The sequence below is a fragment of the Lates calcarifer genome, linkage group LG7_2 (assembly GCF_001640805.2).
Source record: "Lates calcarifer isolate ASB-BC8 linkage group LG7_2, TLL_Latcal_v3, whole genome shotgun sequence".
Taxonomy (NCBI): Eukaryota; Metazoa; Chordata; class Actinopteri; family Centropomidae; genus Lates; species Lates calcarifer.
The window spans coordinates 4,398,206-4,425,564 of record NC_066854.1 but is presented as its reverse complement, the minus strand read 5'-3'; the positions used below and the strand labels follow the sequence as shown (position 1 = coordinate 4,425,564).

The 27,359-nt window shown below is 42.4% G+C and overlaps 1 protein-coding gene across 1 annotated transcript; it reads right to left on the bottom strand.

The window, feature by feature from the left end:
• Positions 1-39: 39 nt before the first annotated feature.
• Positions 40-25,802, bottom strand: LOC108873016 (sodium/potassium-transporting ATPase subunit alpha-1). The gene is made up of 23 exons (XM_018661006.2): positions 25,577-25,802; positions 13,715-13,828; positions 12,951-13,010; positions 11,232-11,333; positions 10,961-11,062; positions 10,317-10,430; positions 9,738-9,872; positions 8,877-8,994; positions 8,479-8,747; positions 8,081-8,389; positions 6,194-6,328; positions 5,534-5,729; positions 5,265-5,440; positions 4,997-5,133; positions 4,754-4,904; positions 3,130-3,298; positions 2,891-3,045; positions 2,621-2,744; positions 1,620-1,765; positions 1,402-1,532; positions 891-992; positions 641-732; positions 40-418 (listed from the first exon to the last, which is right to left on the bottom strand). The coding sequence occupies exons 1-23, from the start codon at positions 25,586-25,588 to the stop codon at positions 390-392; spliced, it is 3,078 nt and encodes a 1,025-aa protein (XP_018516522.1). The 5' UTR covers positions 25,589-25,802; the 3' UTR covers positions 40-389.
• Between the last annotated feature and the right edge of the window lie 1,557 nt (positions 25,803-27,359).

Genomic DNA, 27,359 nt, shown 5'->3' with positions numbered 1-27,359 from the left:
TCACACACTCAAGCACATGACAAATGACCACAGGAAACGTTTGTGGGACCTGACTCGAGCGCATTTTTATTGAACGTTTATAACTGTTAAAAACATGTATAAAATTGGTCCTGTTTCAGAAACAAGGCACGCATAGTCATGTCAATGTTCAGTGTTCATGTCATTATTAGCATTATCATTTATCAACATCATCATATCAGCATCATCAGCACGTTCCATCTCAGTATTTGTCTAATAGTAGTATCAAGCATTCCCTAATATAAAAACACGTTCCAATTTTTTTTTCCACAGAGGTTAAAATTTTATTCCGAGCAGCAAGACAATATTCATGCAAAGACGGGAGTGAAGGAGAAGATGCGAGCTGACTGGACTGACAGGCTGACGGGTCTTTAATAGTAGGTCTCCCGCTCCACCCAACCTGGACACACAAGGAGAGAAAACAAACACACATACAAGATTTAGAGGTTAAGAGAAGATTTAAATGAGAGAAATAAGACCTAAGTTTCTCCACCCTCACCAAGCTTAAGGCAGAGGGAGGTAGAGAGGAAAAACACGAGAAGAGAGGGAGAGAGAGGAAAAACAAGAGTGCGGAGGGAGAGAGAAGCAGGAAAGATAACAAAAGCATGGATTCTGGACTCACCTCCTGGGCTGCGTCTAAGGATCAGCTTACGGATTTCATCATAGATAAAGATGAGCAGGGAGTAGGGGAAGGCGCAGAACCACCAGTTGGGCCTGGAAAACATACACAAAAAGAGATGAGAAACTGATCCAGGGCCTCGGGCCTGGATGAGCAACATGTGGTAGGTGGAGTAAGCACGATTACAGAGTCACCTTGCTATGCACCAGGCTTACCGGTGGATCGTGAGGTGAGATTTTTGTGTTTTACTCACTTGAGAGGGTACATTCTGAGGGCCACGTCCATGCCAGGGCAGTAGGAGAGGAAGGCAGCCAGGGCAGTCTCCTCAAACAGCCCAAAGATCAGGATCTTGTTCCTGAAATACACAGGGGAATATTTAAGACTCACTGAGAGAATATAACCTGAAAACTAAACAAGACAAAACTGCATGAGTGAAAATAGCTGGATTTATACAACTTTATCAGCTCAGTGCCAGGATTTCAAACTGCTGACACTGAGCCAAGGAACTGATGCAAACCACACTCTGAAATGCCTTTTAAATACAGTCCATCTTGTTTATAGCCCAAAATAAACAGAGGTTAACTGGAGTTCTTCTTAGAAAAGCGCAGCACTGTGGAAAAGGAGACATGACATTCACAGTGGCAGCTGTTTCAGTAGCAGAGGAGAGGACCTTGGTGTGTTTAATGACAAACCATCCACAGATAAAAACTTGGACAGTTCAGAGCCTGTGTGCTTTCACAAGCAGCGGGTGCTTTTGTACTCACTTCATGCCTTGTTGGAAGACGGAGTTCCTCCTGGTCTTGCAGATGATCAGATCGGCCCACTGCACGATGACGATGCTGACGAAGAAGGCCGTGTGGCAGGTGAACTCCACAATCTTCCTCTGCTCATAAGTCTGATTAAAAACACATTTCACAAGAGTTAATACAGGTGCTGATGACCAAATTATAACCTTGTGGTCTGTGTGATTAATGTCACTGACCCACTGCTGTCCATAGCTGTCCTCCAGGTCGTTGATGTATTTATTATCCCAGGACACTCTGATGCCCACCAGGGTGGAGGGCAGGAAGCCGTTTTCAGCTAGAATCACAAAGTAGGTGAAGAAGCCCGCCAGTGCCTGGATCATACCTGCAGGAGAGAGGCATCAAGTCAAGAAATCTGGCACCAAAATACATCTGATGTTTAGAATCTTCTGATTAATAAGCAGCTTCATACTGAATGAATAAATTGAATGAATTCATAAATGAATTCATACTGAATGAATAAATGTAGATCAGTCGTCTATTTAGAATTTGAGATTAAGCCAGGGATCAATAAATGATTAGGTGAACAAATTGGCCTTGTGGTCTTTTGGGGACAATATGATGAATGAGAAAGTGAATGACTGAGTCATTGGATTTGATGAGTCAGTCTTTTGGGGGGAATATTCAGGACTAAACCATTTGTTATTGGATGAATAACTGAGTAAATAAATGAATGAGATTAGATTGTCCTCTGAGGAATTTGAAGGATAATCAAATAAAACTGATTTGCTGGTCTTTTAGTACATGCCATTTTGAAACGGTAATGAGATGAATAAACCATAAAGTTTATTTTAAATGTATTGCAGATCAAACTTTGCTGTGAGGATTGCAAAACTAGAACCAAAATCATTATTTGCTTGTATTTTGCTCTTATATGGTTCTCCAGGAAGTTCAGTTCAGGAGGGTTAAATCCTATTCTTGGCTTCATTACCCAACAGGGAGAAATCAAAAGCCAGAGGCACAGCTCTATCATCACTCAAACACACAAACACACACTCTCTAGTTCTCTATCAGTGCCAGCCTATTTCTGGTGCATGCCACTCTTCTGGTTATCTCGGGACCACCCAGATACTGAGCTGCCGCCTTTCCAGAAGAATCTACCAAGGAGCCGTGGGTAGCAAACTCCTAGTTCTAGTTTGATTTCAGCAGAGTGAAAAAGGATTTGCAAATCAAGGTTTACCGATCTGTCCGTAGGCTATGCTGATGAGTCTCTCGTTCACCAGTTTGTCTGTTTTGGGGTTTCTGGGCTGTCTCTTCATGATGTCGCTCTCAGCTGCTTCATAAGCCAGGGAGATGGCGGGGACCTGGGAGACAGAAGACAGCACCAATCAGTTTCCTCATTGTTGTCAAGAGGGCAGGAATACTGCTGTGATTTTTTAATATCTCTCATTCGTACCACACTACTGCAATACAAAGGCCACAAGAGGCAAATCAATCAATCAGTCCTCACCATGTCAGTTCCCAGGTCGATACAGAGGATGGTGACGGTTCCCAGGGGCAGAGGGATGTTGGCGATGATGAAGAGGAGGAAGGGTGTGATCTCAGGGATGTTACTGGTCAGAGTGTAGGCGATGGACTTCTTCAAGTTGTCAAAGATCAGACGACCTGATGAGAACACGATGCAAGTAAAGTCATTGGTTTAATGATTTCACATCAGTAAGTCTTTTATTGTTTAGTACAGTATCCCACCTTCTTCCACTCCTGTAACAATGGAGGCAAAGTTGTCGTCCAGCAGGATCATGTCAGCAGCCTGCTTAGAGACGTCAGATCCAGCGATACCCATGGCAACACCGATGTCAGCCTTCTTGAGAGCAGGAGAGTCGTTCACACCGTCACCTGTCACAGCCACAATGGCGCCCTGCAGAGAGAGGGAAGAAGAAAGTGTTGAGAGGAAAATAACGTTCACGTGTGGAAATTGCACCGAGAGAGAAGAACAAATGAATGTCAAGAAAAAATTTAAGATCCTCTTTGTTCTGCTGCCAAGAGTGTTTGTATGTTCTGAGTGATGGCTGCCCTAATAATATGATGCTGAAGAATGTCACAACAAAACAAATGTTTGACTTCTGCTGACATGGGAAGTCAAACTGATGCTTAACAGGTGTCACTTCCTTTTCAGAGAAAAGTCACAACTCTTAGTGTTTTGAGTGACATTTCTATTTTCCTAAGTTAGACTGCATCACACAGAATAATTTCCTGTTGTGTGAAAGAAAAGCCTCAGTTTCAGGGCAAATTCGGCTTTATTTGACAGTACAGAGAACTGTGATCAAAGTGAATAAGAAACAGATGAATCATGGACAAAAATGTTTTAATCTTGAGGTGACTACAGGTAGAAAGCCTGAGGGGCTCCCTTGAATATACTTTAAATATTTATCTGTCACTTTAAGGATATTTTATTTAGTTATTTCTTTATCTTTCTGACACAAAGTCAATATTTAAGCTGCTCATTCAAGTAAATAAACTGCTCAACAAGTACAGTTTTAAAGATTTAATAAAGATAGTGAGGAATGAAGTTAGCAGTTCTCAGAAGTATTTATCACTGTCTACTACAAGGACTATAATTCATTCTACTGTGCTCCCTTTTAACACAGAGTCTCCTCTGAGTGAATGGAAAGCAATTTGAAATTTCACATAGTCAGCTAATGCTGCCTTGCAGACAGCCTGTACAAGACTGTGTAGCTGAGTTCCTGAAGAATTTAATTGATTTGAAGTTACTGGGCTCATAAGATTAAATGTCAACACCAAGTCATCAATAATCCCCCTCCCCCTCCGCCTCCACAAAGCATGTGGGACGCTCTGGAATACATTATGTTAATTAGTCCTGCAACTTTCTGACAGACATTGAGCTGAACTTGGATCAGTGGTGACAGCACATCTCTGGTGACTTGTGAATTTGATGGAAACTACCACAAATATATTCTGCTTGTGTAGACAGCTGCTGAAACTGACACTATACATGTTGCTTGCTGTGGCACTTGACCAGGCAATAATTAACAAAAACATTTAAATAAATAAATAACAGTCAAAGTCCACATAACACTAAAAAGAATTTGGTCTGCCTACTGATGCACTCATGCATATGCATATGTGCGGGTTGAGCTCACAGCTTGACAGATGTTATGCTTGATTATTCTGCTGACTTAGTCATCAGACCAAAGCAATAATCATAAATAAGCATTAGGGGATAGGGATATCAAATATTCACTCATGCATTTACATAATAAGGCGCAGGCACATGCTGTGTTTGCTAGACTGTAAAAACAAGTACAAATGCTGCCATCTCTGTGACACACACACGTTTTGTTTTTGTCTCTACCTGTCTCTGGCAGCCCTCCACTATGATCAGTTTCTGCTGCGGGGAAGTTCTGGCAAAAACAATCTCAGTGTGATATTTCAGGATGTCGTCGAGCTGCTCTGAGGTCAGATCCTTCAGGTCTCCACCGTGGACGACACAGGCCTTGGCATCTCTGGGGGGAATACAGAAAGACTTGTTACACAGCTGTCTGCTGGCCAAGATGGAAACTTTATTGTGATGGTTTTCACTCAGCACTGTCACTACCTTGGGTTGACTTCGTTGATTGGGATGTTCAGACGAGCAGCAATGTCCTCAACAGTCTCGTTGCCTTCGGAGATGATACCCACACCCTTAGCAATGGCCTTAGCTGTGATTGGATGATCACCTGTAACCATGATAACCTAGGAGAAGGGACATGCGTGCTGATGAGCTCATGGAATCAACCCTTGTCAAAATACAGATTTGTGGACTTTTAAAGACGAGAAACGCTGACAAAAGCAATGTCATTTTCATACGGGTTTTAACGGCACACCTTGATTCCAGCGCTCCTGCATTTGCCGACAGCATCGGGCACAGCAGCACGAGGAGGGTCAATCATGGACATGAGGCCAATGAAGCACAGCTTCTCAGTGGGGAAGTTCACTTCATCAGTGTCAAAAGCAAAGCCCTCTGGGAACTGGTCGTCAGGCAGGTTGAAGTGGCAGAAACCTGGATGGAACGTGACGAAATGGAGTTAAAGATGAGGAGATTGTGGCTCTAATAAAGATCTGGAATAAAACAACAACATCTATCTATCCTTACCCAGTACTCTCTCTCCCAGCCCTCCCAGTTCCAGGTAAGCGTTCTGGAAAGCGTCTTTCATCTCGTCATCCAGAGGCTGCTCTTTGCCCTGGATCATGATAGTGGAGCAGCGGTCCAAAATCCTCTCTGGGGCTCCTTTCATCACCAGCAGGTGCTTGGTCTCTGCTTCAGCTGCAGAATTCTTGTGAATGGAGAGCTAGGGGCACAGAAGAGGAAGTAAAACAGGTTAGTTTGAGCATCCATGTTTTCATATACATTCATTTTCAACTTGGATGAAAGAAGATAAACTGAAAATAAATGGCTAAAAGTTCAGGATTAAAACATGACACAAGAATAGGAAACTTTTTTGAAAGGCTTATCTGGGGGAATAACACAAATTAGTAGAGAAGTCTATTTCTTAATTTGCTAAAACTGTTCCTAAAGGTCACACAAAGATTTATTCTCACTAAGGCTGAGTTTCTACCAAAGGTCTTGTGCCAAGATCGTTTTTTACTTGTTGATTTACTGTCAACATGAGGAGGAAATAACCTGACATTTAATATTTCAGTGAGTCCATGGCATTTTCAAACAATTAAAAATAAAATTCTGGATATTAAAATGTCTGTAATGGCACAACTTATTTTCATTACTTGATAATAAAAGAAAGTGACAGTTTTATACCTGGTACTTGTTGGTGGAGTTGAATGGGATCTCAGCAATTTTGGGGTTTTTCTCTCTCATTTCCTGAACTGATCCGCAGCACAGCTCGATACATTTCAGCAGAGCTGACTCAGAGGCGTCACCGGCCACATCTCTCTGGTGGAAGAAGATGGAGAACATTATACACAGTATACCTTACTTTCCAATTCGTTTTGTGAGATATTTGTCTTTATATACAGTCCGAGTCTGAATGACAAACATCTTCAATAGACTGTGATTACTCAGTGAACCATCATTGCTCTTTAACACAAAATGTCTGTCTTACTCCACATACTACACACTTTTTTGTATCCGTCTACAATGCAAAAACACAAGAAGTAATGGAGATCATTTTTGGAAGCCAGCCATGAAAGAAAAATGCTAATTTTCTAGATTTTTTTTTCATCATAATCGCTGGTCTTGATAAACACGGACACCATGTTTACCCTCCTTTCACTCTTGTAAAAGTGGCCGAGAGAAAAATGATGAGCAGTGAGAGAGAATGACTGGTAATTAGAGCCATGATGCCAGCCAGACATGAGAGGCGATTAACACACACAGATACATGTACACACTAAGAGAGAGACACACACACCCACACACACACGTTAAAACAGGTTATTAACACAGTGTGGAAACCAGAGACTGGGCTCCAAGGAAAGCCGAGGAGCCAAGAGACTTACTGGGTGTGTGTTTTCAGGGGTGGGGTTAAGAATAATTATGTGATTACAACTTGAGTGTGTACACTCCAGGGAGACTGATATGAGCTGGAAAACAAGCCTGTTGGTCTGAGTAGAAGTCTGTTACATCTCAGTAGAAGTAACATTAAATGAAATTACAATTAGATAATATGTTTTGTTGTTTTTTTTTTTTAATTTACAAAATCAAATCAACTGTGTATTTGAGGCGTCCTGATATAATATTTTAACAGACACCTGCCAGCCAATCAGAAATGAGTCTGTGGCCATGGTGGAAAATTAATCGGAGATTAAATTTTATTTTTGTTAGGAAATCATGCTGTGAGCTTATTCACTGTATGTGAGACTCCTACATTGCTTTCCAGGGGGCAAGTTTGATTTGTGCACAAAAAGCACAGAAAATACTTATTAATATTATTCAAATTCCAACGGCTGCATAGGCAGTTAACCGGCTGGTTAGCTGACATTAGCCACTGCTCAGTCCCATCTGTGAATTCGTCATAATTCGAATCATGGGATAACATACACAGTTGCCAACACCAACACAGAGGAATGAAGCTTTGATAAATATGTCCAAAAACTCTGTCATCCTCTTTGAAAATTGGTAGAAATATGCCCAATAGTTGCAGCATTATTAGTGTTTGAATTCAGATTTCAGTTTGAGTTTATCACGTTTCAGTCTCTTATCCTTCATCAGATTTGAACAAACACTTTAAAATAAACAGTATTCACAGAGTACACTTGAACAGGTGCTGGGAATGAAGTGAGGCCAATATCAGGGGAAAAAAACAACAATATGAGTGAGGAACACTTGTTTGGTTTTACTGTAATTTTCAAATTGTTTGAAAAAGGCCACATTCAAATTGGAAATGAGTCAGCAGTACAGGACTTCTAAATCCTACCCACATAATGAGCACACAAACTCAAGGCCTAGAACAACAAAAAAAGCTTTTCTTGTTGTTGAACAAAGGATCAAAGATAATTCAGACTTCTGTTTTTAGTTCTAAGAGCTAATTATTTCCCTAATAACATTATACAATTCATGTGGAAAACCTCTGTTCTGAGGGTTGCTGTCTTGGAGACAGCTTAATATTTGGTATTATTTATTCAAGTAAACAGAGGGAGAGAAGCGCAACTACAGGGGAAAAGAGGAGTGAGAATATAAAAATACCTTCAGTATGGGAACGTTGGATTGTTCAGCCAGGAAGACGGCGCGGTTGCAAAGTCCGGCAATTCTGGCCAGAGCAGCCCAGGTCGCGGAGCTCCTGTCAAAAGAGGCCCCGCTCTGGTTCTCTGTGGTGTCGGCCTCGTGGATCTGGTTGTCAAACCACATGTGGGCCACAGTCATCCTGTTCTGGGTCAGGGTGCCGGTTTTGTCGGAGCAGATGGTGGAGGTGGAGCCCAGGGTCTCCACGGCTTCCAAGTTCTTGACCAGGCAGTTCTTCTTGGCCATACGCTTAGCAGTCAGGGTCAGACACACCTAGAGATGGGATTGCTCAGGTTAGTGAGCTGAGTCACATTTTGGATCCATTACTGGACATTTAATACACAGGAAACACCAGGACTCACAGTGACAGTAGCCAGGAGACCTTCTGGCACGTTGGCGACAATGATACCGATGAGGAAGATGACGGCCTCCAGCCAGGTGTATCCGAGGATGAGGGAGAGGATGAAGAAGGACACGCCGAGGAAAACGGCCACACCAGTGATGATGTGGATGAAGTGCTCAATCTCAATGGAGATGGGAGTGCGTCCAACTTCAAGTCCAGAGGCTAGAGTGGCGATACGACCCATGACAGTACGATCTCCAGTGCTGATCACGATACCACGAGCAGTTCCTGTAGCAAGGACGATTATATAACATTGTTAAAAAAAAAACAAAAAAACAGAAAGCATCTCTGTTCACCACAGAGTCTCTGATCTAGAGATAAAATGTAAGCACTGTCTCTGAAAGGCTGTCGTCATACCCTCAACACAGTTGGTGGAGAAGAAAGCAATGTTCCTGGTCTCCAGTGGGTTCTCATTGGAGAAATCAGGAGTACGAGTCTGGGGCTCTGATTCACCAGTCAGAGAGGAGTTATCCACCTGAGAAATGAGACACAGGCTGTGATTGACAGAAAAATAAAGAAAAGAAAAACAAAGTGGCTACATCCGCCTTAGGAGATATAAAAAGAGAGCAAGATGGCTGCCAAGAAGTTCATTCCTAGAGGAGGAAAATAAACTTTCTTCCCCACAGTTACTCCTTTTCTTCTAAAACTGCTACTGAGGGGCAGTAGGCAGATTCAGGTCAAATGGCACTTTGTAGGTCCATGACAGAGCAACAGCTAAATGACGAACAAGCAGGTGACAAGATATAACAATTGGGTCAGGTATTGCTCTTGGGTTCTAGAGTTTAGTTCAGGACCCAAAATGGGTCACAGGCTTGTTTTTTGTTGCCATAATAACACTTCTGCTAGTTGCATGATAAGGCATGAGTCCATTGATTAAAATAGTGACTTCAAAGGAGAGGGCTAAGAGGGCAATTTGGTGCTTCACACTCTACTTCAGAGTCAAATGGCACTGTCTGATAATTAAATGATAGAAATATGGACAAAAAAAGGGCTTGAATTTGTTTGAAATTCATATCAAAGACAACAGAGAGGTGGTAATTGCTCACATTTAGCACTGAGGTTTTCATGAAGTCAAGCTAAACTAAAGCACAGCAGCAGACAGAAGCTCAAAAAGTCAAGGAACCCTTTTAATGCTTTGATGGAGAAATGGTTTTCAGGTTAAACTCCTTAAATAAAGGTCCCAGACAGAAGAAAATAACTCATCTCAAGAGCACCCACCTTGCAGCCGTGGGCAGAGATGATTCGCAGATCAGCTGGGATCCTGTCTCCACCTTTAACCTCCACCAAATCTCCGACCACCACCTCCTCAGCGTTGATGCTCTTCTTCTCACCGTCACGGACGACCAGGGCTTGCTACGAGACAAGATGTTGACGGAGACAGACACTTATGTAAGACAAAGGAGAAAGTGAGACTGATGGCTTTATTTTCTAGCTGCCTCCACTCCACGTCCTGCATGCAAAGCCCAATATTTTCATAATAATGAAATGATTTTCATGATTAACCTTGAAATTATTCAACAGGGCTAATGAGATTCAGATGTCAAGAGGACTCTTTTTATAGCAAAGTGGGTGAGACCTTGAATTAAGATACAACAATTAAGAGTTGACATGGTGACATTACTGAGGGTTTTTTCAAATAAAAGGTGTTACCAGTGATATCTCGTGTTTTTCAATGATTTATTGTGATCTTTGTGAGTGCATACAAAATAGTCAACGGCCCTCAATGCTGATGCAGTTTCAGAAATAAAAATGAACTGATAATAGATAATGAACAAAGGTTTGAAATGTAAGGGGTACCTGTGGGACCAGGTTCTTGAATGAGTCCATGATCTTGGAGCTCTTGGCCTCTTGGTAGTAGGAGAAGCAACCAGTGATGATGACGACAGCAGAAAGCACAACACCCAGGTACAACTGTAAACATACAAACATGACATTTAGATTTCCACAAGAAGTATTAGAAGATAAAGTCTCACTTTGTGGAACAATATAGGTGATTCCTGCTCAGTTTTCTTGTTTTCTAAGTCTTCAGTTTAAGACCATTACCTCACTTTGTGCATCTTACCTTGGGCCAAACTCTGACATTATCTGACATTATCTTCTGTTTTGTGTTGTCAAACTGACTAATCTTGAACCATAATTACCTAAAAATGAAGAAATATTAGTTTTTTAATACTGGTACTGGTAAATCCTAATGTTAGTCACTTATAACACCTTATTATTGACAAATTAAGCAACATTGTGAATTTCATACCACCAATCTGACAAGCATAAAGCAACATAAAACAACGTAACATCTGTTTCTTCTTGCTTTGCCTTCACTAAAAAGTCAAGACGTTATGAAGTTGTCCTAGGACAGCCTGTCATTTGTGAGGTTATAAATCATGCAGTGATTAAACCATACTGTCACATTAAGACATTACATAAATATTTCAAGCACTTACATTATCATTTGCGGGCTCATCCTCCATTGCAGCCTGGATACCGTAGGCCAGGAAACAGAGGATGGCACCAGTCCACAGAAGCATGGAGAAACCACCAAACATCTGGATGAAGACAGAAAAGGAGTGAACGACTGTGTAAGTAACTTCTCAATTTGTGAAAACTTGTAAATTAGGAAACTGAGGCCACATTTAAACTTTAACAAGGAAGCTAAAAAAGGCATCAATATCAACAACTGCATGAGTGTGCAATTTAAAACAAAGATAATGTTACCTGTTTGCAGAATTTGACCCACTCTGGGGTGGTGGGTGGAGGAGTGAGGGCGTTGGGCCCATCACGGGCCAGAATCTCAGCAGCCTTTGCACTAGTCAAACCCTGATATGAGGAGAAGATACAGGTTCAGGTACAATTGGTGCTAAAACTTCAGATGTTCCAAGATGTGAGTGACAGTTGATACGATGGAAGTCAGATAATCAGCCATTTCTAATTATAAATACAATCAAATTTTAAGCACATCCTCATTGTCTAGAAGCCAACAACACATGTAGACACAAACTCACAGACACATATTTAAGTCCAAGGGGGACTGCAGGTGCTACTAGTTGCCTAGTAACACGGTATCAACAGAAAAACAGGGCCATTTCCTTCATCAGCAGGTAGGAGGAAGAAAACAGGGAGGAATGAGGTAGAGGAGGACGGTAAAGAGAAGGGAAAAAAGATGAGGCAAATAGAATCATATGAAATCAGGGCAGAGGGGCTTCTGCAGTGAATAAATTATTCACAGCTGCTGCATGCACACACACGCAGATCTTGGAGACCCCAGTTTAGAGGCACTGATTAACTATTCTCCTTGATCTTTCCTGCATGACCAGGAGCACATTTGCATGACGAGAGAGGGCTAGTTGGAGGTTGGAGTGTGTGATTAAATGTGCGGGGGATTGTCTTAAAGACAGCGGAGGATTCTGCAAGCTTCAAACACAAAAAGTCTGACAACATTGAAGAGCCAAATTATTCACGTTTTCTGGTGTTGCTGTAAAAGATGGATTTGAAAGTGTCCATCAATGTTTCATGGAAATACACATGTATCCATTTTTTGTAGTATGGGTCTGACAATAAATTTGAGCTGGGACTGATAGCACTCCCTGTTGTGTTTGGTAATTATGAGGAGCCAGTTAGCTTAACTTAGCTAAGTGCTATGACATGTCTAGGTAGTCTCTGCTCCCAGCCAAGAACAATGAATCAATCAACGAAAGCAAAAAAGAATTTTATTTTTCCCTTTAAGGGTAGCATAACAAATTTAATGCCATATCTTCTGTCAAAATAAAAATATGAACTGAGATGTCATCAACATTGTGAGCGTTGAGCACAATGATGCTTTCAGCAGGAAGGGAGATTTTTAACTCTATTCAAGACTTCAGAGACAAACAAGTAAAATTAGAAAAAAAAGCCTCCATCTCTGTCCCTCCTCCCTTTGTCTCAATCAGTCTCCTTTTCCCTGCAATCTCCCCTCTCCTCCTCCCCCCTCTTCTCTCTCAATTGATGGCCTTTGTTTAATAAACCCAGGGAGGGCTGAGCCTGTAGTGGCTGATCACACCCTCTGTGACTCTTCCCTTCATGATGTGGGAGAGGATCTCTTCCCTCTTTAAACAAAGTCCTCTGCTTAATTCATCTGAGCCTCATTAATCATTCATCAGCTGAATGTCAACTGTCAGACTGAAGAGGAAAAAGGGAAGTTAATGGCAAACAGCAGCCAATAAGCTGCAGATATTTGATATTTATTTCATCTCTGTGATAAATGCAGACACTCTGATAGAAATACTCTTTTCAAAATTACATTAAGATACCAGAGTTTGGAGACAAGAGCACTGGCTGCCAAAATTCATCTCAGTGTGACTTTTACAGCTGCAATTGAGACACATTTTAGGCATAACACATTTTAAAAAAAACACAAACACACACAGTACAGCACATTTTCCTCTTTGTCTCACTCACGTTGCTGAGGTCTGTTCCATACTTGCGATTGAGCTCATCCAGGGTCAGCTTGTGATCATCCTGGAGGGGCACGAAGAGAAAATACAGAGGCATCAGTCCAGTGTTTATGTCTGTGTGCATGCGTGTATCTACTGTATGTATGAGAGTGTTCAATATGTCAAAAGCCAGTGACATTTACAGCGCATTGTGTGCTGACCTTTCATTTTAAAATGACTACCTCTCACAAGGTAGAGCTACAACAATGACAGAGAGACGTTCACGGTTTAGGGGAGAGGATGAATGGATGAGGAGCCAACAAAAGACTCAGGACACAGGGGAGGGAAGAGGAGAGCGAGAGGAAGAGGAGGAGATGAGGAGAGAGAAAGGAAGGGAAGGATTAAAGGGAAATAAGTAGGAGGAAGAGCGGAGGGTAAACAGTATAATGGAAATAGTGATGGTAAAAAAAAAATAGAGTGAGGATGATGACAGGGAAAAAAGGACCAGCAAGCAAAGATAGAAGGAGTAAAAAAACAAATTGAAGGTATTCAGAGGTGAAATATAAGATATCATAAAATTTCCAAGCCTTTAATCATTGTATTTTATTACTTTAAGATCTTGAATCTTGATATTTTTGGTTCGTGTGTGTGTTTTACTGGATAGAGAGTTGCCAAGAAGCAAGAAGAAACAAATTCAAGACAATAGAGAGGATGGGATGGTCATGTTGGAAGCGGGAAGACAGTGGACAATCAGAGGACGAGGTCCTGAAGTGAAGCTGAGAACCTCACCATATCCACTTCCTTCTTCAGCTCATCCATATCCTTCTCTTTCTTCTTCCCCTTCCCCTTCTTCTTGCCGCCCTGCTCCGAGGTCGCAGCCAGCTCATACTGCTCACGTCCTTCCTGGAAACACAATGGAAGAGGAAAGAGGGGGGAAAATAAAAAAATGAGAAACACGGTTTAGTAACCCCAACATTAACTCAGAAGAAAAGATCATCTTTCTCAAACCAAGGCACCATTACCACAGTGCTGGCTGATTTGTAGAAGATATATTAGATAAGTGGTACTGCCAGTGGCACTGAAAGTACAACAGGTCCTTTCAACTGAGTCAAAAATATACTTTTTATACTTGTTACTACACCAACTGCAGTCACAGGCAATGAGTTGATTAGAAATGTTTCTCATTTTATCTCCTCTGACTCTGATAGTGCTTTGTCGAGCACTTTTTGGGCAGCACATGAGCTCTGGTAAATGCTTTTAATCAAAGCTACAATGAGCACAGGACGATCTGAAGCATGATTATGGATACTTTGGTGCCAGTGACGCTCAGTCGCCCTTGAAGGTCCTGTATTATCTCCATAATGATAACGTAATGTGAAACACAGTCTCATGTAAAATGGCAGCTTTGTCTCATAGTGCCTTTGGGTGGAGATGGACAGTAAAGTAGTGTATATGGGTAATAATATTCTACGAAAATGAACCTCCATTAACACATTTGTGTGATTAAAGCAGCAATACACCGGCAGCTGATATTGATTGTGGATGTGCTACAGCCTTAAACTGCCACTAGTGTAATAAACATTACAAAAGAGGCAGCTGTGGCACAAATAATCACCTGATTTAGCTTTAACTGATAGCACAGGACAAACTACTTACTTATTAAATAGATTTTAAAAATACATCCAGCTACACTTTTGAGATTACACTTTACAGTCGAAACTTTTCTGCATGGAAACAAAAGAGACCATGCATAAGTAACACGCTGACTCCAGCTGAGGTGCGTCTGATGCCACGTGAGCACGTCTGATGACTGATGACTCAAAGTGCCAGAAGACATTTTGTCATTCTGCATCTTTTTAAGCCTCCATGTGGGTCAATGCACTTAGAGTAGGACATTTAAAAAACCAATAAACACAGCTCAGTCTAAAACAGAGAAAACTGTGGCCTAAATTGGGGAGACAAACTGCCACAAACTTTAACAGACAGCCCGAGAAAAAAAGAGTCACCTCTTAACTTGTCACACAGAGTTAGGCTGAGATATCAAGAGCCCTGTTGGACGAGCAGAGAGTGGAGAAAAATTCTTGCATCCAGGCTTTGTCTTTACCACTGCCATCTGTCACTGCAAACAGACCTCCATGGGGAACCACTTTTTCAGAATGTGCAAACTTTTAAAAGGCTTTCTATTGCTTTAAAAAACTATTTCCTGTCTGTTTCAGCTTTATATGGTGTCTTTCATACGTAGGTACTTTGATTAAACACGAGTAATCCTTGTAGAAGGATCAGTAAAGCTCAGTAGTGACTGCATACATCAAAAATGAAACCTGAGGGAGGAGCAAGCGTCATGTGCTTTTTCTTCAGTTGGAAGATAAGCACTTTTTTTCCCCACACGGGGAGACAGATTAGGCTGCTGGGTCAAACTAATTTCACTTGTTTAAACACCTACTTGGCAATAAAGGGTGTCACTGTCTCGGGCTTAAATACACAGAGCTTTATTCATTCACCAGCAGCTTTCCTAAACATAACCTCACCAGTTAAGCGCCTCAGCCAAACCCCAGAGTGGAACAATAAACCAGAATGGAGTCATTTACTGGTAATCACATGTGGGGACATTTTATTGATTCTAATTCTGACTGTGACACAAATTCTCTCACTGTAAGCAAGAGACAATCGAATTTAAAGGCGAGTAGAGACCTGGATTTCACAGAAAGACACACACCGTCATATATCTTACAATAATTCAAGTTGTAGGATTGTAAAACACATACTTAAATGTACGGAAATGTCCTTAATTTGTGTGACAGCCCCTATCACGCCATCAGTTCTGGCACACCCTGTCCCCCCCTCTCTCCCTCTCTGCTGTCTCCTCCACAGACATCCCCTCTCATTATCAGCGGTCACTGTAGCTGACAGAGCAACAAAAGGCCCGAGCAAAGATTGCGTGTCTTCTAGACGGCTGTGAGCCAGAGGGTGTGAGAGACAGAGTGAGAGAGAGAAGGTGAGATAGAGAGGAAGGAGGGGTGGGGGGTAGAATTAGAGGCGCTGAAGTGAGATTTAAAAAGCTCAAAATATGCAACAGTTGTTAGAGGTGGGGGCAAAGTCAAAATCACACTGAAAAACAGGAGGACTTCTATCATCACTTACCCAACACAAAATCCTTCGCCTACAGCATCCATTACACATGCCCATCCTGTCCTCTGTCCTCTGTCATGGAGCGAGTATAAATGAGGTGAGTAGACACCAGCACCTGTGTGAGCCTACCCCTGGTTTATAAACACCCCCCCCAACCAGATGTAATTATTCCACGTTATCCAGATGGCCAGCGTAGCCACTCCTGATCAAACTTACACAAGGATATGAACATGCTCCTCCACACTGAGCATTTTGGATCATTACCCTCAACTATAAAGAATAAAACACTCTGCAAACATGAATTAGTATCCTCTGTGTCTGAGCACTGCTCTAGACTCTTAGTCTTGTTTCTATATATTTATTTACTTTCACACAGCTTGAGAGAATAACCTGGTAATGATTTATTTTTGTGTCATGTGACTAGCATCCAGGTGTGATATACATGTGTTAGTGGCTGTCCCACTAATGGACAGCATCACCTGAAACATGTGTAGGCTTCTTACTGTGTGTGCTACTCAGAGAGGGATACAGAAAGTTAAGCCTGTGTGTGTTTCAGGTGGGTAACAGGAGCTCGCAACACTAGAAGCCAACATTGATTAGCAGTTAAGTCTCATTTATAATTCAGCACTGTACAGGGATCAGAGGTGTTAGCATGTTAGCAGGGAGGGAGGGAGGCTGCTGAAAGACCAAGTGACTACTAATGAGCTATTTGTCTGCATTCAACACCGCAGTGTGCGGCAGCCATTTTGAAAAGTCTTTAGAGGACCATATTTTGGACACAAAATGACCCAAGTGACGCTCACCCACACTGACTAGACCAAATATGGACATCCTGGACAAATTCCGAGTCATGGAAATATGCAAACTAATATTGTTTTTCTACTGCATTAGCCTTTTAAAGTTTCCCAGAGAGCCACCAGAGCAGAGTGTGTGATCCCAGCACATGTTGTTATTGTTACTCGAGCCCCCTGGTTGGTTAAGCTGGGAAAACACAGAGTCTGGTTCTGGATCACTGTGGACAGATCTTAGCCTCTGGACCCCCAAGGGCCCCCAGGGGCCATCTGGCTGTAGGCAAATAACTCAAACAGTGGTCCAGAGCCTGAAGTTGGAACACAGACTTGCTCCAACAGACATGACAGGAGGACTAGTGGTTTATTTGAGCCTCATGAAAATACTAGGACATCAAATTTATTGTTTCCTATGTTTATTTATAACGTGAAGTAGCAGATCTATCAGATCATGACAAATTTATAGAATCCTAGCTGCACTGGTAGATATTTAGATAGAAAAGCATTCAAATATATTGCATGTTGACAGTTCTGAACTAATTGTATACTATCAATATTATTAGTTAAATAATGTTGTCCTTGCTGTGCTTTTTTGTTTGTGTGTTTGCTTCTGAAATGTGAATATTTGCCATTTATATTTGTAATCTATGATACCACACAGGATATAATTTTCAGACTTCTTTTTAGACCAAAAGATTAAACTGAGAAAATAAGTGGCAGATTCATTGACAACAAAAAACTGATTAGTTGCAGCCCTTGCCCTTGTTTCACCACTCACAGATGTGTTATGGCCTACCAACAAGTGTATTTTCTGAAAACTGTTCAACAATGGATGATACATAGCAGCGATGAAACACTGTCAGAGAAACCAGAAGAGTTCACTTGCGAGCTCTTTGGTTACCTGAAGAGTTTGTACAGCAACCAATAAGGCCTGTCTATCTCCTGATATTTCAAGTGAGTCACTTCAAGTGAATGAATAGAGACAGGAAACGCCAGAATAGAAATGTTCACCCATTTCCAAGCACATCGTCCCTGACAACAGACTCAAACAGGGAGCTGATATTCAAACATTCAAAATAAACCTGTCATTGTCTGCTCTGGAAACCTGCTCCCGTATTAGACTTAGCAGTTGTTTACGTTTGACAAGCAACAGTCAAGCCAGAGCTGCAGCACGGTCCCCCTGACATTTCCTTTAAAAGACGGGGCAAATTGAAAAGTCAAGTTCCCCGGCTGAGCTGACTCAAAGTGTGGCTAACTGTGATTTCTCCCTTTGTGCCTCGGCCAAAGTTTTTGTTTTCTGCACAGTCTCTCACCAGCTCTGTTTACTCAGTCACAGCTTTGGATTGGCAGGTTCCTGCTTATTTCAAGTGGCACTGGAACCTTATTTTTCACTAACTCACTGTTTAATTCATCCTATAAGACGTGTAGCTGATCATGTTCAGCACTGAAACTAAAGTCTGCTTCTACAGCCATGCAGTTATAGCTTATTCATCATCCAAACAGTGCTAACTTTTTTTGATACGCTGAATAAAGCTGCACTATTATAATTAGTATGTGGTGTGCGTGACTGCACGTACAGTAATTACCTGCATTCATGTGAAGGGCCTTTAAGGGAAATCCGTGTTTGCCCACATGGTGGTATCACTATTACCTAACAAGACCACAACACGTCAACTTGTTGTGGTCTTGTTACGGATCATTTCATCCTCAGATAAGCTGCAGTGAGACCTGTTGGGGATTTTATAAGCTCCTTTATCTTACAGAAATGAGTTCACCCAGCCCAATTTCACGATAGCACTTCTCACTGACTGACTGCGTTACCTTCCTTGGCACTGTTGTGATATAGCTACACTGTCATCTTAAAAGCTGCAACACAGCGACGCGACAAAGTTTTTTCAACTTTTGATTCACCACTTTGATTGACATGTATGGCAACTGCCTCAACCTGCAAACCTGTAGATACTACGGAGGACGCTGCTTCTGTATTTCTGTGCATTTCTATCTAATGCTGATTTGGCAACATTTCAACACCCAGACATTTACACTAATCATCACACGAGATGCAACGGTGAGGCTTTTTATGCCCACTACTGTTTTAAATCCATTAGAGTTCAAAGATCTGATATTTGTCTGTGTTACTGAACGTTTTACAGGAAGCTCTTCCAACAGAGATTCCACAAATGCCACCAATAGAGCCCCCTCTAAATGCCACCCATGTTCAATTCCACATTTGATTTACTCCAGTTCTCTTCACTACTACATGCTGTGTACATGAGTGCACATTTATTTGATGTATTTTATCCCAAATGTTTAAAAAAAAAAAAACCCATCTCAGGTTTGTGTTTGTGATTTTTTCACCACACTGAAAGGTGATATCTCTTCTTTATGCACCCCTCTTTTTTAAGATAAAAGACACTGGTCTCCCACAGGAGACAAGAAAATAAACCCTAACCTTGATGAGTAACATTCAAGGTCATCGACAGCAACCAATCAGCGATGGGGATGTTAGGATGGGAGAGAGAGTGAGAGAAGGATGTGTTGATAGAAAAAGCAAAACAAAGTGTGAGGAACAAAGGGAAAGGAGATGAGAGGAGGGCATGGAAACAGAAATGGATGCTCTAGAGCAAAGAGATGACAGAAGTCGTGAAGGATTTTCTCCGGTGAAAAACAAACAACATAACAAACTGGTGTTGAATCTCTCCCTTACTCATCCTCTCTCTCTCTCTCACACACACACACACACAGGAGCCTACTGACACAGAACAATGGCCCTTTGTGCTACCTCCATAAAATCTGCATCAAAAACACAAACAAAAGACTCAAATCTTTTCATGTGACTGTTAAAACAAAGGCCGTGTGGGCTACTTTATCTGCCGGTGACGCTGACCAACACCATATTTTCCTCACTCTTGATGGAGACTTGTGGGAATATCACAATGGACAACGGCCCAGGGAACAAAACATGACAAAAATGCAGCTTATTATTGGGAGTTTGTTTGCAAAATACCTTTTCTGCGTCATCCTGCAACTGTAAACCAGGCTACAGCTAAATCTGATCACATTCTTTGTAGATTATAGACTGAAATCCCTCATTCGGTGACGTCACGTTCAGTTACACCTGCTTGGGTGTTGTTTCTATTAGGGAATGAGGCCCAGCACTGATCCTGATTCAGCTGAAGAGTGTGGGGTGACCTTGAAACATTGCAACTAAAGTTATAAACCTCAGAGAGAGAACTGAATGAAAGTTGACTGGACTTTTGGTGAAAAGTAAAGAGTAAACGATAAAGAAGTAACTGAAAAACAGGAAAAAAACAAGGATTTGTGTGAGAGCAACACTGAGAATCATATAGCTGAACAAATGAGCCAAACCCTTCCAAAAAAACACAACTTAACCAAGAATTTCTGAGGCCTCTTGAGCCCCTCTTTTCCTCCCTTTATTTCTTGCCTGAGAGAACAACATCCTAAAGGCTCAAGCACACATCAGACGAGAGCGTTCGGTCAAGCGGCCGCATATCTTAAAGAACACACTTTTTACAGGCAGACTTGAATTCCTATGAACAATCCTTCCTAGTGCCAGAGTCTTGTGCCAGATACACAAGCTGCTCATTCAACTGTGCTGACACACACACACACACACACAGCCCTGGGACTTTGCCCGGTTGCTACCGGCAACTATTGCCACACCTCTTGTGATATGTGAATGGACAGTCACGTGCTGTAGCCCCTCCCCTCCTCCTCCCTCCCCCCTCCTCCTTCTTCCCATGTCCCCCTCCCCTCTCCTCTCCCACCCCCCCTTTATTCTTTCATTTCCTCCAACTATCCCCCTTTTCTGTTTAATCGGTGAAAAGAAAGTGTGTTAATTTACACAGGGGGTCGTGTTTAACACTCTCTTCACGTCCTCCACAACTTTCAGCTTTCTCCAAGCAGAACAAAAGTGAATGAATGAATGAATGAATGAATGAATGAATGAATCCCTTTCCTTGTTGGAAACTTTGCAGGCACTTTCTCTACTGCCAGGGTGACGCATCAGCACCAGTTGAGAATGAAAAACTCACTCCACCATCCGACCACTGCTGAAACAACTGCATTAGAGAGAATAGTTAAGACTGCATCTAAAATTACAGCTCTATCCCTGTCCCATCTCTGTCCTCTGATATATAAAGTTTGGCTTCACAAGACTCTGAACATCGTTAGGGATGAGGCTCACCCAACATTCCCCCTCTCTGAGGAGGTATATACAACTCTGTTTTAAATCTGAGCAGCTCCAAAGAAATACAGTACATTCCCTGTGGCTATTTGAGCGTTGAACATCAAACCTCTGGCACTTTAAGGTACATTCTGTCATTAGCTAATGGTTTTATTGGTAACCATTTGTGGTATTTTACATAGTTTAATATATTTAGGTTATTCAACTCTGTAAACTTTTGAGGTCCATTTTGTTTTTAGCTTAGCATTAGCTCAGCTTTGTGTTTGGAAATATCCACTTAGCAAGGCTTTGTTAATTCCTTATTTATCAACGTGATTAAATGAAAGCGTAAGCAAAGATTTTAAGTCATCCAACAAAACAAAGGATCTTTTTCCTCACAGTTCTCTGTGTGGGAAAAAAAACAAGTATCTTAAGAGTTGAATAGGCAACCTAGAGCTGCTCTGGACTAGAATGAATGAACCAGTAAATCAATGGCTCTTTTTTCTCACTTTCAGGCCTTAGCCACACATCCGTGACATTACCTAGCCAAGACACCATAGCTACAAATTGCATCATTTCCTCAAGAGGGGGAAAAGCTGAGTGTGTCACACATATTTGCCTCAAATATTCAAACTTCCTGCTTTTTCATGTTGTCATAATCATGTGAACAAATTCCTCAATGATTCAGGCTACAGTGCTGGAGATCTGGATGATGAGATGTTTTGATTTTGGCATGGAAAAGAACATATTTCTTCATGTAGGAGATGCACTGACAGAGGCAGAGGAACAGGGTGCTCTGGAGTTTGTTATTTTTAATGCGAATGTTCCACTTTTGCTGAGCAACAGGCTCGCAGTGAAAGTTCAAAGAGCTGCCACGGAAGACAAATCGCGCGACTCAAGCTGCTTAGCCAAACAGAGGCGAAGACAGAGCGAGCTGGCATGTGAAAGAATTGGAGGAGGAGAGAGAAAGGGAGGGAGGGAGCTGGAAAGGAGAGCAATGAAGGAAAGAAAAGAGCAAGAGAAGCAGCACAAAGAGAGATGAAACAAGGTACAACAACGAGGCAGAGGGAATTACAGATGGAAAAAGAGGGAGTCGGAGATGGAGTGAGTGTGGGAAAAAGAGGGAAAGGAGAGAGGGAGTACGCTGTGTTCTGTCACAGACAAGGGGTGGCGTGTGACAAAAGCCCCGGTTAATACACAATGACTGCCAAGCGGAAAGAATGTTAAATCCTCAGAGAGAGAGGGGGAGAGAGGGACAGAAAGAAGGAAAACAGGTACAAACAGAGAGAACAAGAGGGAAACAGACTGTAAAGAATGGATGTGAAGGTGCAGTCGGGGTGCCCCTTTGGCTGAGATTAAAAGTGGCCGAGGGGCTGACGTGCTAGGTCAGTTTACAGTGGGAAGAACAGCCATCTCTGCCGCACTAAAGAGACAGTTCCTCATTTGAGGGGAACACTCCTCCTCCTTTCTCCTTCTCACCCCTGAGTCAGACAAACTTAAAGATGCCTTTTCATGTCTGTGAGTGAAGTGTGAAGGCATGAGGAACAGTGAGACTGGCCTAGTTTAAATTCACGGATGCCTATGAAATGCACTTGTGCACAAAATGAAAAGAAAGATGCCTTTAAGCCTCTCCGAAAACAGGCTGCTACATGGTCTGATTCAACTGCACTCACATCATTTACAGTCTTTTTCAAGCATTTAATAAAACACAAACGCTGGGCTAATGAGCATCAGCTTACATCAACTTTTATGGCCGTATTTATTTTGCCTTATGTAGTTGTGGATTGTGTAAGTGCAGATATGTTGTTGGTGACACTGACACCAATGATTAGTGTGCACAAAAACACTCTACTTGGGAAATCAACCGCACAATCTGATTGCACAAACGTCCCCTTTCAAAAGCATCATATCCATATCTAAAGAGCTGAAATTTTAGGATGAAGTATGTTTCTTAAATTGCTACCAACTTCACAATTCACCCACTTAAAGTGAAAAGGTAGAGAAGATTGAGTCAGGTAAGAGAATGAAATATTTAGTTGGATCCCCCCCCCATCCGTCTCCTGTGAGTTTGACAGCTGTCTTCCAATCCCTGCTTTGTGTCGCTGCCCAGTTCAACCAGTCAGTGTAGAGACTGTGGTCAGGATAAGTGATGCATTGCTGTGCTCACCTTCCTTATCAGGATCATGTTACATAATCACTTTAAAATGAAAAAAGGAATTAGTCTCTAAAACAAAGATCAGTTACAGCTTAAGTTACCTGCTGCCCTTTGCAAAGGATCAGAAACACAGAGCTTTGCAGTGGATCTTTCATTAGGGAAAATGAGTGGTATTAAACTTTACAAATTGTGCCGTTTTCTGCCCCACCCCAGCCTCCTTTCTCCCTCCTCTCTATCATGTCTGGGAGCCAAGTTGCTCAACGGTGGCAATGCGGCAACTGGTGCCTCCTGACTCCCCTTAATAAAACCCTCCCACCTCCCTCTTCCAAGCAGTCATCCCCTCCTCCTCCTCCTCCTCCTCCTCTCAGCTCATTCGCTTTTTGTCTGTTTGTTGCAATGTGCTGCACATGTGATGAGAAAACACTGAGAAGCATGAAAAGAGCAGTTAATCTCATATTAGAAATGAATGGGAAGTGCAAGTCCAAAACACAAGAGGAAACTGGGAAAGAAATAATCAGCACTGCGAGGCTCTTCTAGTACCTGTACCCCCCCCACACCACCCCACCCACCCACTGCCCCAGTTCTTCTCCATTACAACAAAACTACTTCTCATCCTTCCTCTCCTCTCCCTCCATCTCTCTATCCTTGTACCAGGAAAGCTCGGGCGATTATCTCTTCCAAGTCTAGCTATTGGTCTGTGCCAGCACTGAATGCACTGGAGGAGAGGAGAGGAGAAGAGAGGAGGACTGGAGGGGGTAGGAGAGGAGCAGAGACGCAGTGGGGAAGTGGAGGGAGGCTGGATGGGGGCAGGGCATGGCTTTCAACACATATGGGAAAAGTGGGGGGGACAGAGGCAGCCAAGAAGCCAAGAGAGAGAGCGAGCAAAGATTTGGGAAAAGGAGGACGGAAGCGAGACTGAATGAGCCATTCTGCTTCACATCTCCCGCCAGATCTCTTGGTCCATCTTTCTCTCCTTTTCGCTGCCTCCATCTACCTTCTCCATCCCTCGCAGGCTGAATCTGTAATGAGTGTTTCTATTGCGCAGCATGGCAGGGTGTGGCGGCTACTGATATTTCATACAACGGGTTCAATTTCATGCCTTACAGCTCGAAGTCTGTGGGAAAAAAACGCATGTGTTGCGCCTAAAAATAATACAAAGAAGAAGAACAATAAGGGCTGCTACTAGGTTGTATCTTAACCATTCCTGTTTAAGGGATGCCTCTGGTCAAAATCTCATACTCTCAGTGGAAACGACAGAATATGACCACTGCAGACAGAGAGAAAGAGCTCTTCCTACTGAGCCTACAACCTCAAATCGCAATGTTTAAGAACAACTCTCACACTATTTATGCGTGATAAGCAAAATCAGTGATGGATTACTATCTGTTGGTGCAAATGATGATGCAAATGACATGATGTCTGAACTTACAAGAGCGGTGGCAGCAAAAATGATTCAAAAATTAAGCTTTCTTAGAATTTATCCTGCATCTAGCTCCACAGTCATGGCATTTACTGCAGTGCACAGTTTGAATTCACATAAAAAAGCGAGTCAGCCTAAAAAGCAGCCACACTCCAAGCTATTATCCCTAAAAGGTGTGTAGATATGACTTAAGATAAGTTGTGGATAATTGGTCACAGAGCTCCAAATCTCCCAGCAGGAGGAAAAAAAATGGGTTGGACTTTTAACATATCCCTCCCACTGCCAAGCTATTATACCCAGAATACACAGCTGGTCTGAAAAGTGCTAAAATGTCACAAACTAGCAAATGTTTCTTCTTGAAAACACGAGCGAGCGTGAGTGAAGGGGAACTGCTTCACATGTATCATCGTTTCACAAAATTCACACGTTTCATGAATATATTTGGCACTTGAACTACTTTTTATCGACTCAAATTAGACTAAAAATGACTCGCAGACCGTGAAATAACCCCGGCAGCCATTCACACCGCTATTTTCTCAGTTCAAACGGGTTTATTTCCACAGCTCCAGCGTCGCAGCTAATGCTGTTACACAGTAAAACTTTGACAGTCCAGGCGTTTGAGAACATCCCGTTATGTAACCGGACACCGAGCCATTTGACGGCGCTGAGAAGCATCTTTGTGAGACACGGAAACTTATTTCTGAGGAGTTATTTTCCCTGACAGCCTGAGTAAAGGCTTAAAAGAGGGGGGTCTCGTGCTCTCGGGGTCGGAAACACGGAAGTCCTCAAACTACTTTGGGGCAGCAGGCATTTTGAGAGAAAGGAGGCTTATTTTAACACATGTGATACTCCACCTCCTCCCGTTGACAACAACATCGATTTAGTGAACCACTTGTTTGAATGGCGAACTTTTAAATCCACCATATAAGCATTAACAGCATCTATGAAGTGTAACAAAGAAATTTATACTCACTCCTCTTCCCATGGTTGCTAGGATGTGGACTTAATTCTTCCCAGTTCAAGTAAAAATTGAGAAACAAAAATCCACCTTAAAAATTATGTACAGTAAAAAAAAATATTAAAATAAAAGAAAACTCCTGGATGTGCCCGTTATTTTTTTATGTTTTTAATTTTTTTTCTTCAGCACGTGTCACTCCTCCAGAACACACATCCGAGCTCGCGAACCTCCGCGGCAGACCCTCCGATACTTATAGACGGCGTTCCTTCCATTGTGACGTCGACGCCGTTTGCCATGGTAACTCCACGGATGGAGGCGTGGCGTCCTCCATTATTGGGCGTTTTTCTTTTTTTTTCTTTTCCTTTTTTTCAGCATGCCGTGCAACACTCTCAGACAAACACACACACACACCGTACACCATGGATAGTCAATAAGATAGACTGATAGGACTCAATTACAAATATCAGAGCTCAGTTATCAATAACCATTTATCACAGGGAAATACAATAACATTGGAGAAGATACAAAGATAAAACAGATTGAGTTCACAATTTTTCCCCATATGCACCACAACACACAAACTGTGATATATTTCTCTGTTCCCTAAAGGAATAATACAACATTTTTGCAGAGCTGGTTAGCATAGCTTAGCACAAAGACTGGAAACACAAGGAAGAACTAGCACTGTCCAAAGGTAACAAAATCAACCTCTCTAAAGCCGTATTTCATTTGTTTAATACATTTTACATTTTGCAAAGAGCTATCTCCTGTCCTGTGATTAGTCCAGGCTGTCGCTATAAAACAACAATTCTTCTCGCAGTCCCCGCTATTGCTCCATGCCAAAGAGTAGTAGGCCTACATATTTCATAACCCTGGTGCTGGTCAGTGGGTTTCATTACCCTCCATCTAACAGAGCCAGGCTAACTGTTTCCCACAGTTTCCAGTCTTTGTGCTTAGCTAAGCCACACTTACCAGTTGCTGGCTGCAGCATTATATTTATATATACTACATGAAAGTGGCTTCTCATAAAACTCATAAAAACAGCAAATAAACAGTGTCCAAAACGTGGAACTATTCCTTTAAACTTCAGCTTTACTGCTCTTCTGTGAAAAGAGGCCCACTCCCCGACACACACACACACACACACACACACACACTACTGATTCATCTACACCTCACCCGGCTTAACAGCTGGGTTCGCAGACACCTCCTTTCCCCTGCTGTTTTGACAAGGTTGTTGCGTGCTGATAGCGGACAGCCAACTTCTGAACCCTCTGCTTCTAAATCCAGAGCTGCAGAGGCAGATTTCTTTGTAACACTGGCACTGACATACTATAGATACTCTGCTTGTGGCATAGATGCTCAGCAGCAGTGCATAACCTCGTCAGCCGTTCTCCTTTAGCTCTGGGGCCCCCCTAAAGTATCCCCCCACCCCACCCCCCCACCCCCAACTACCAGAGCCCCCTGCTTATTGTTTCCTATAACATATTTCTCTGTTTTCACTGTGCAACTCTGAATCCCTGCTGGCTCCAGGATGCTCCCTGACCCCTGAGCCCCCCTGCAGAGAAGGAAGTTGGGAGAGAGGAAGGGGGGGGGTCGGCCCTCCATGCAGAGACCCCATCGATTATCACATTGCAGCCACGCTGTACCCCAGCAGCAGCACCCTTATGGCCATTTGCATCTGTTCCAGGAGCTCTTAAACCCTTTCATCCCACAACACAAATGAGAGATTTAGTCTTTCATCCCTGGATCTAAGCCTGAAATCTGAAACATTCAGCCACTTGTGGTTGTATGTACA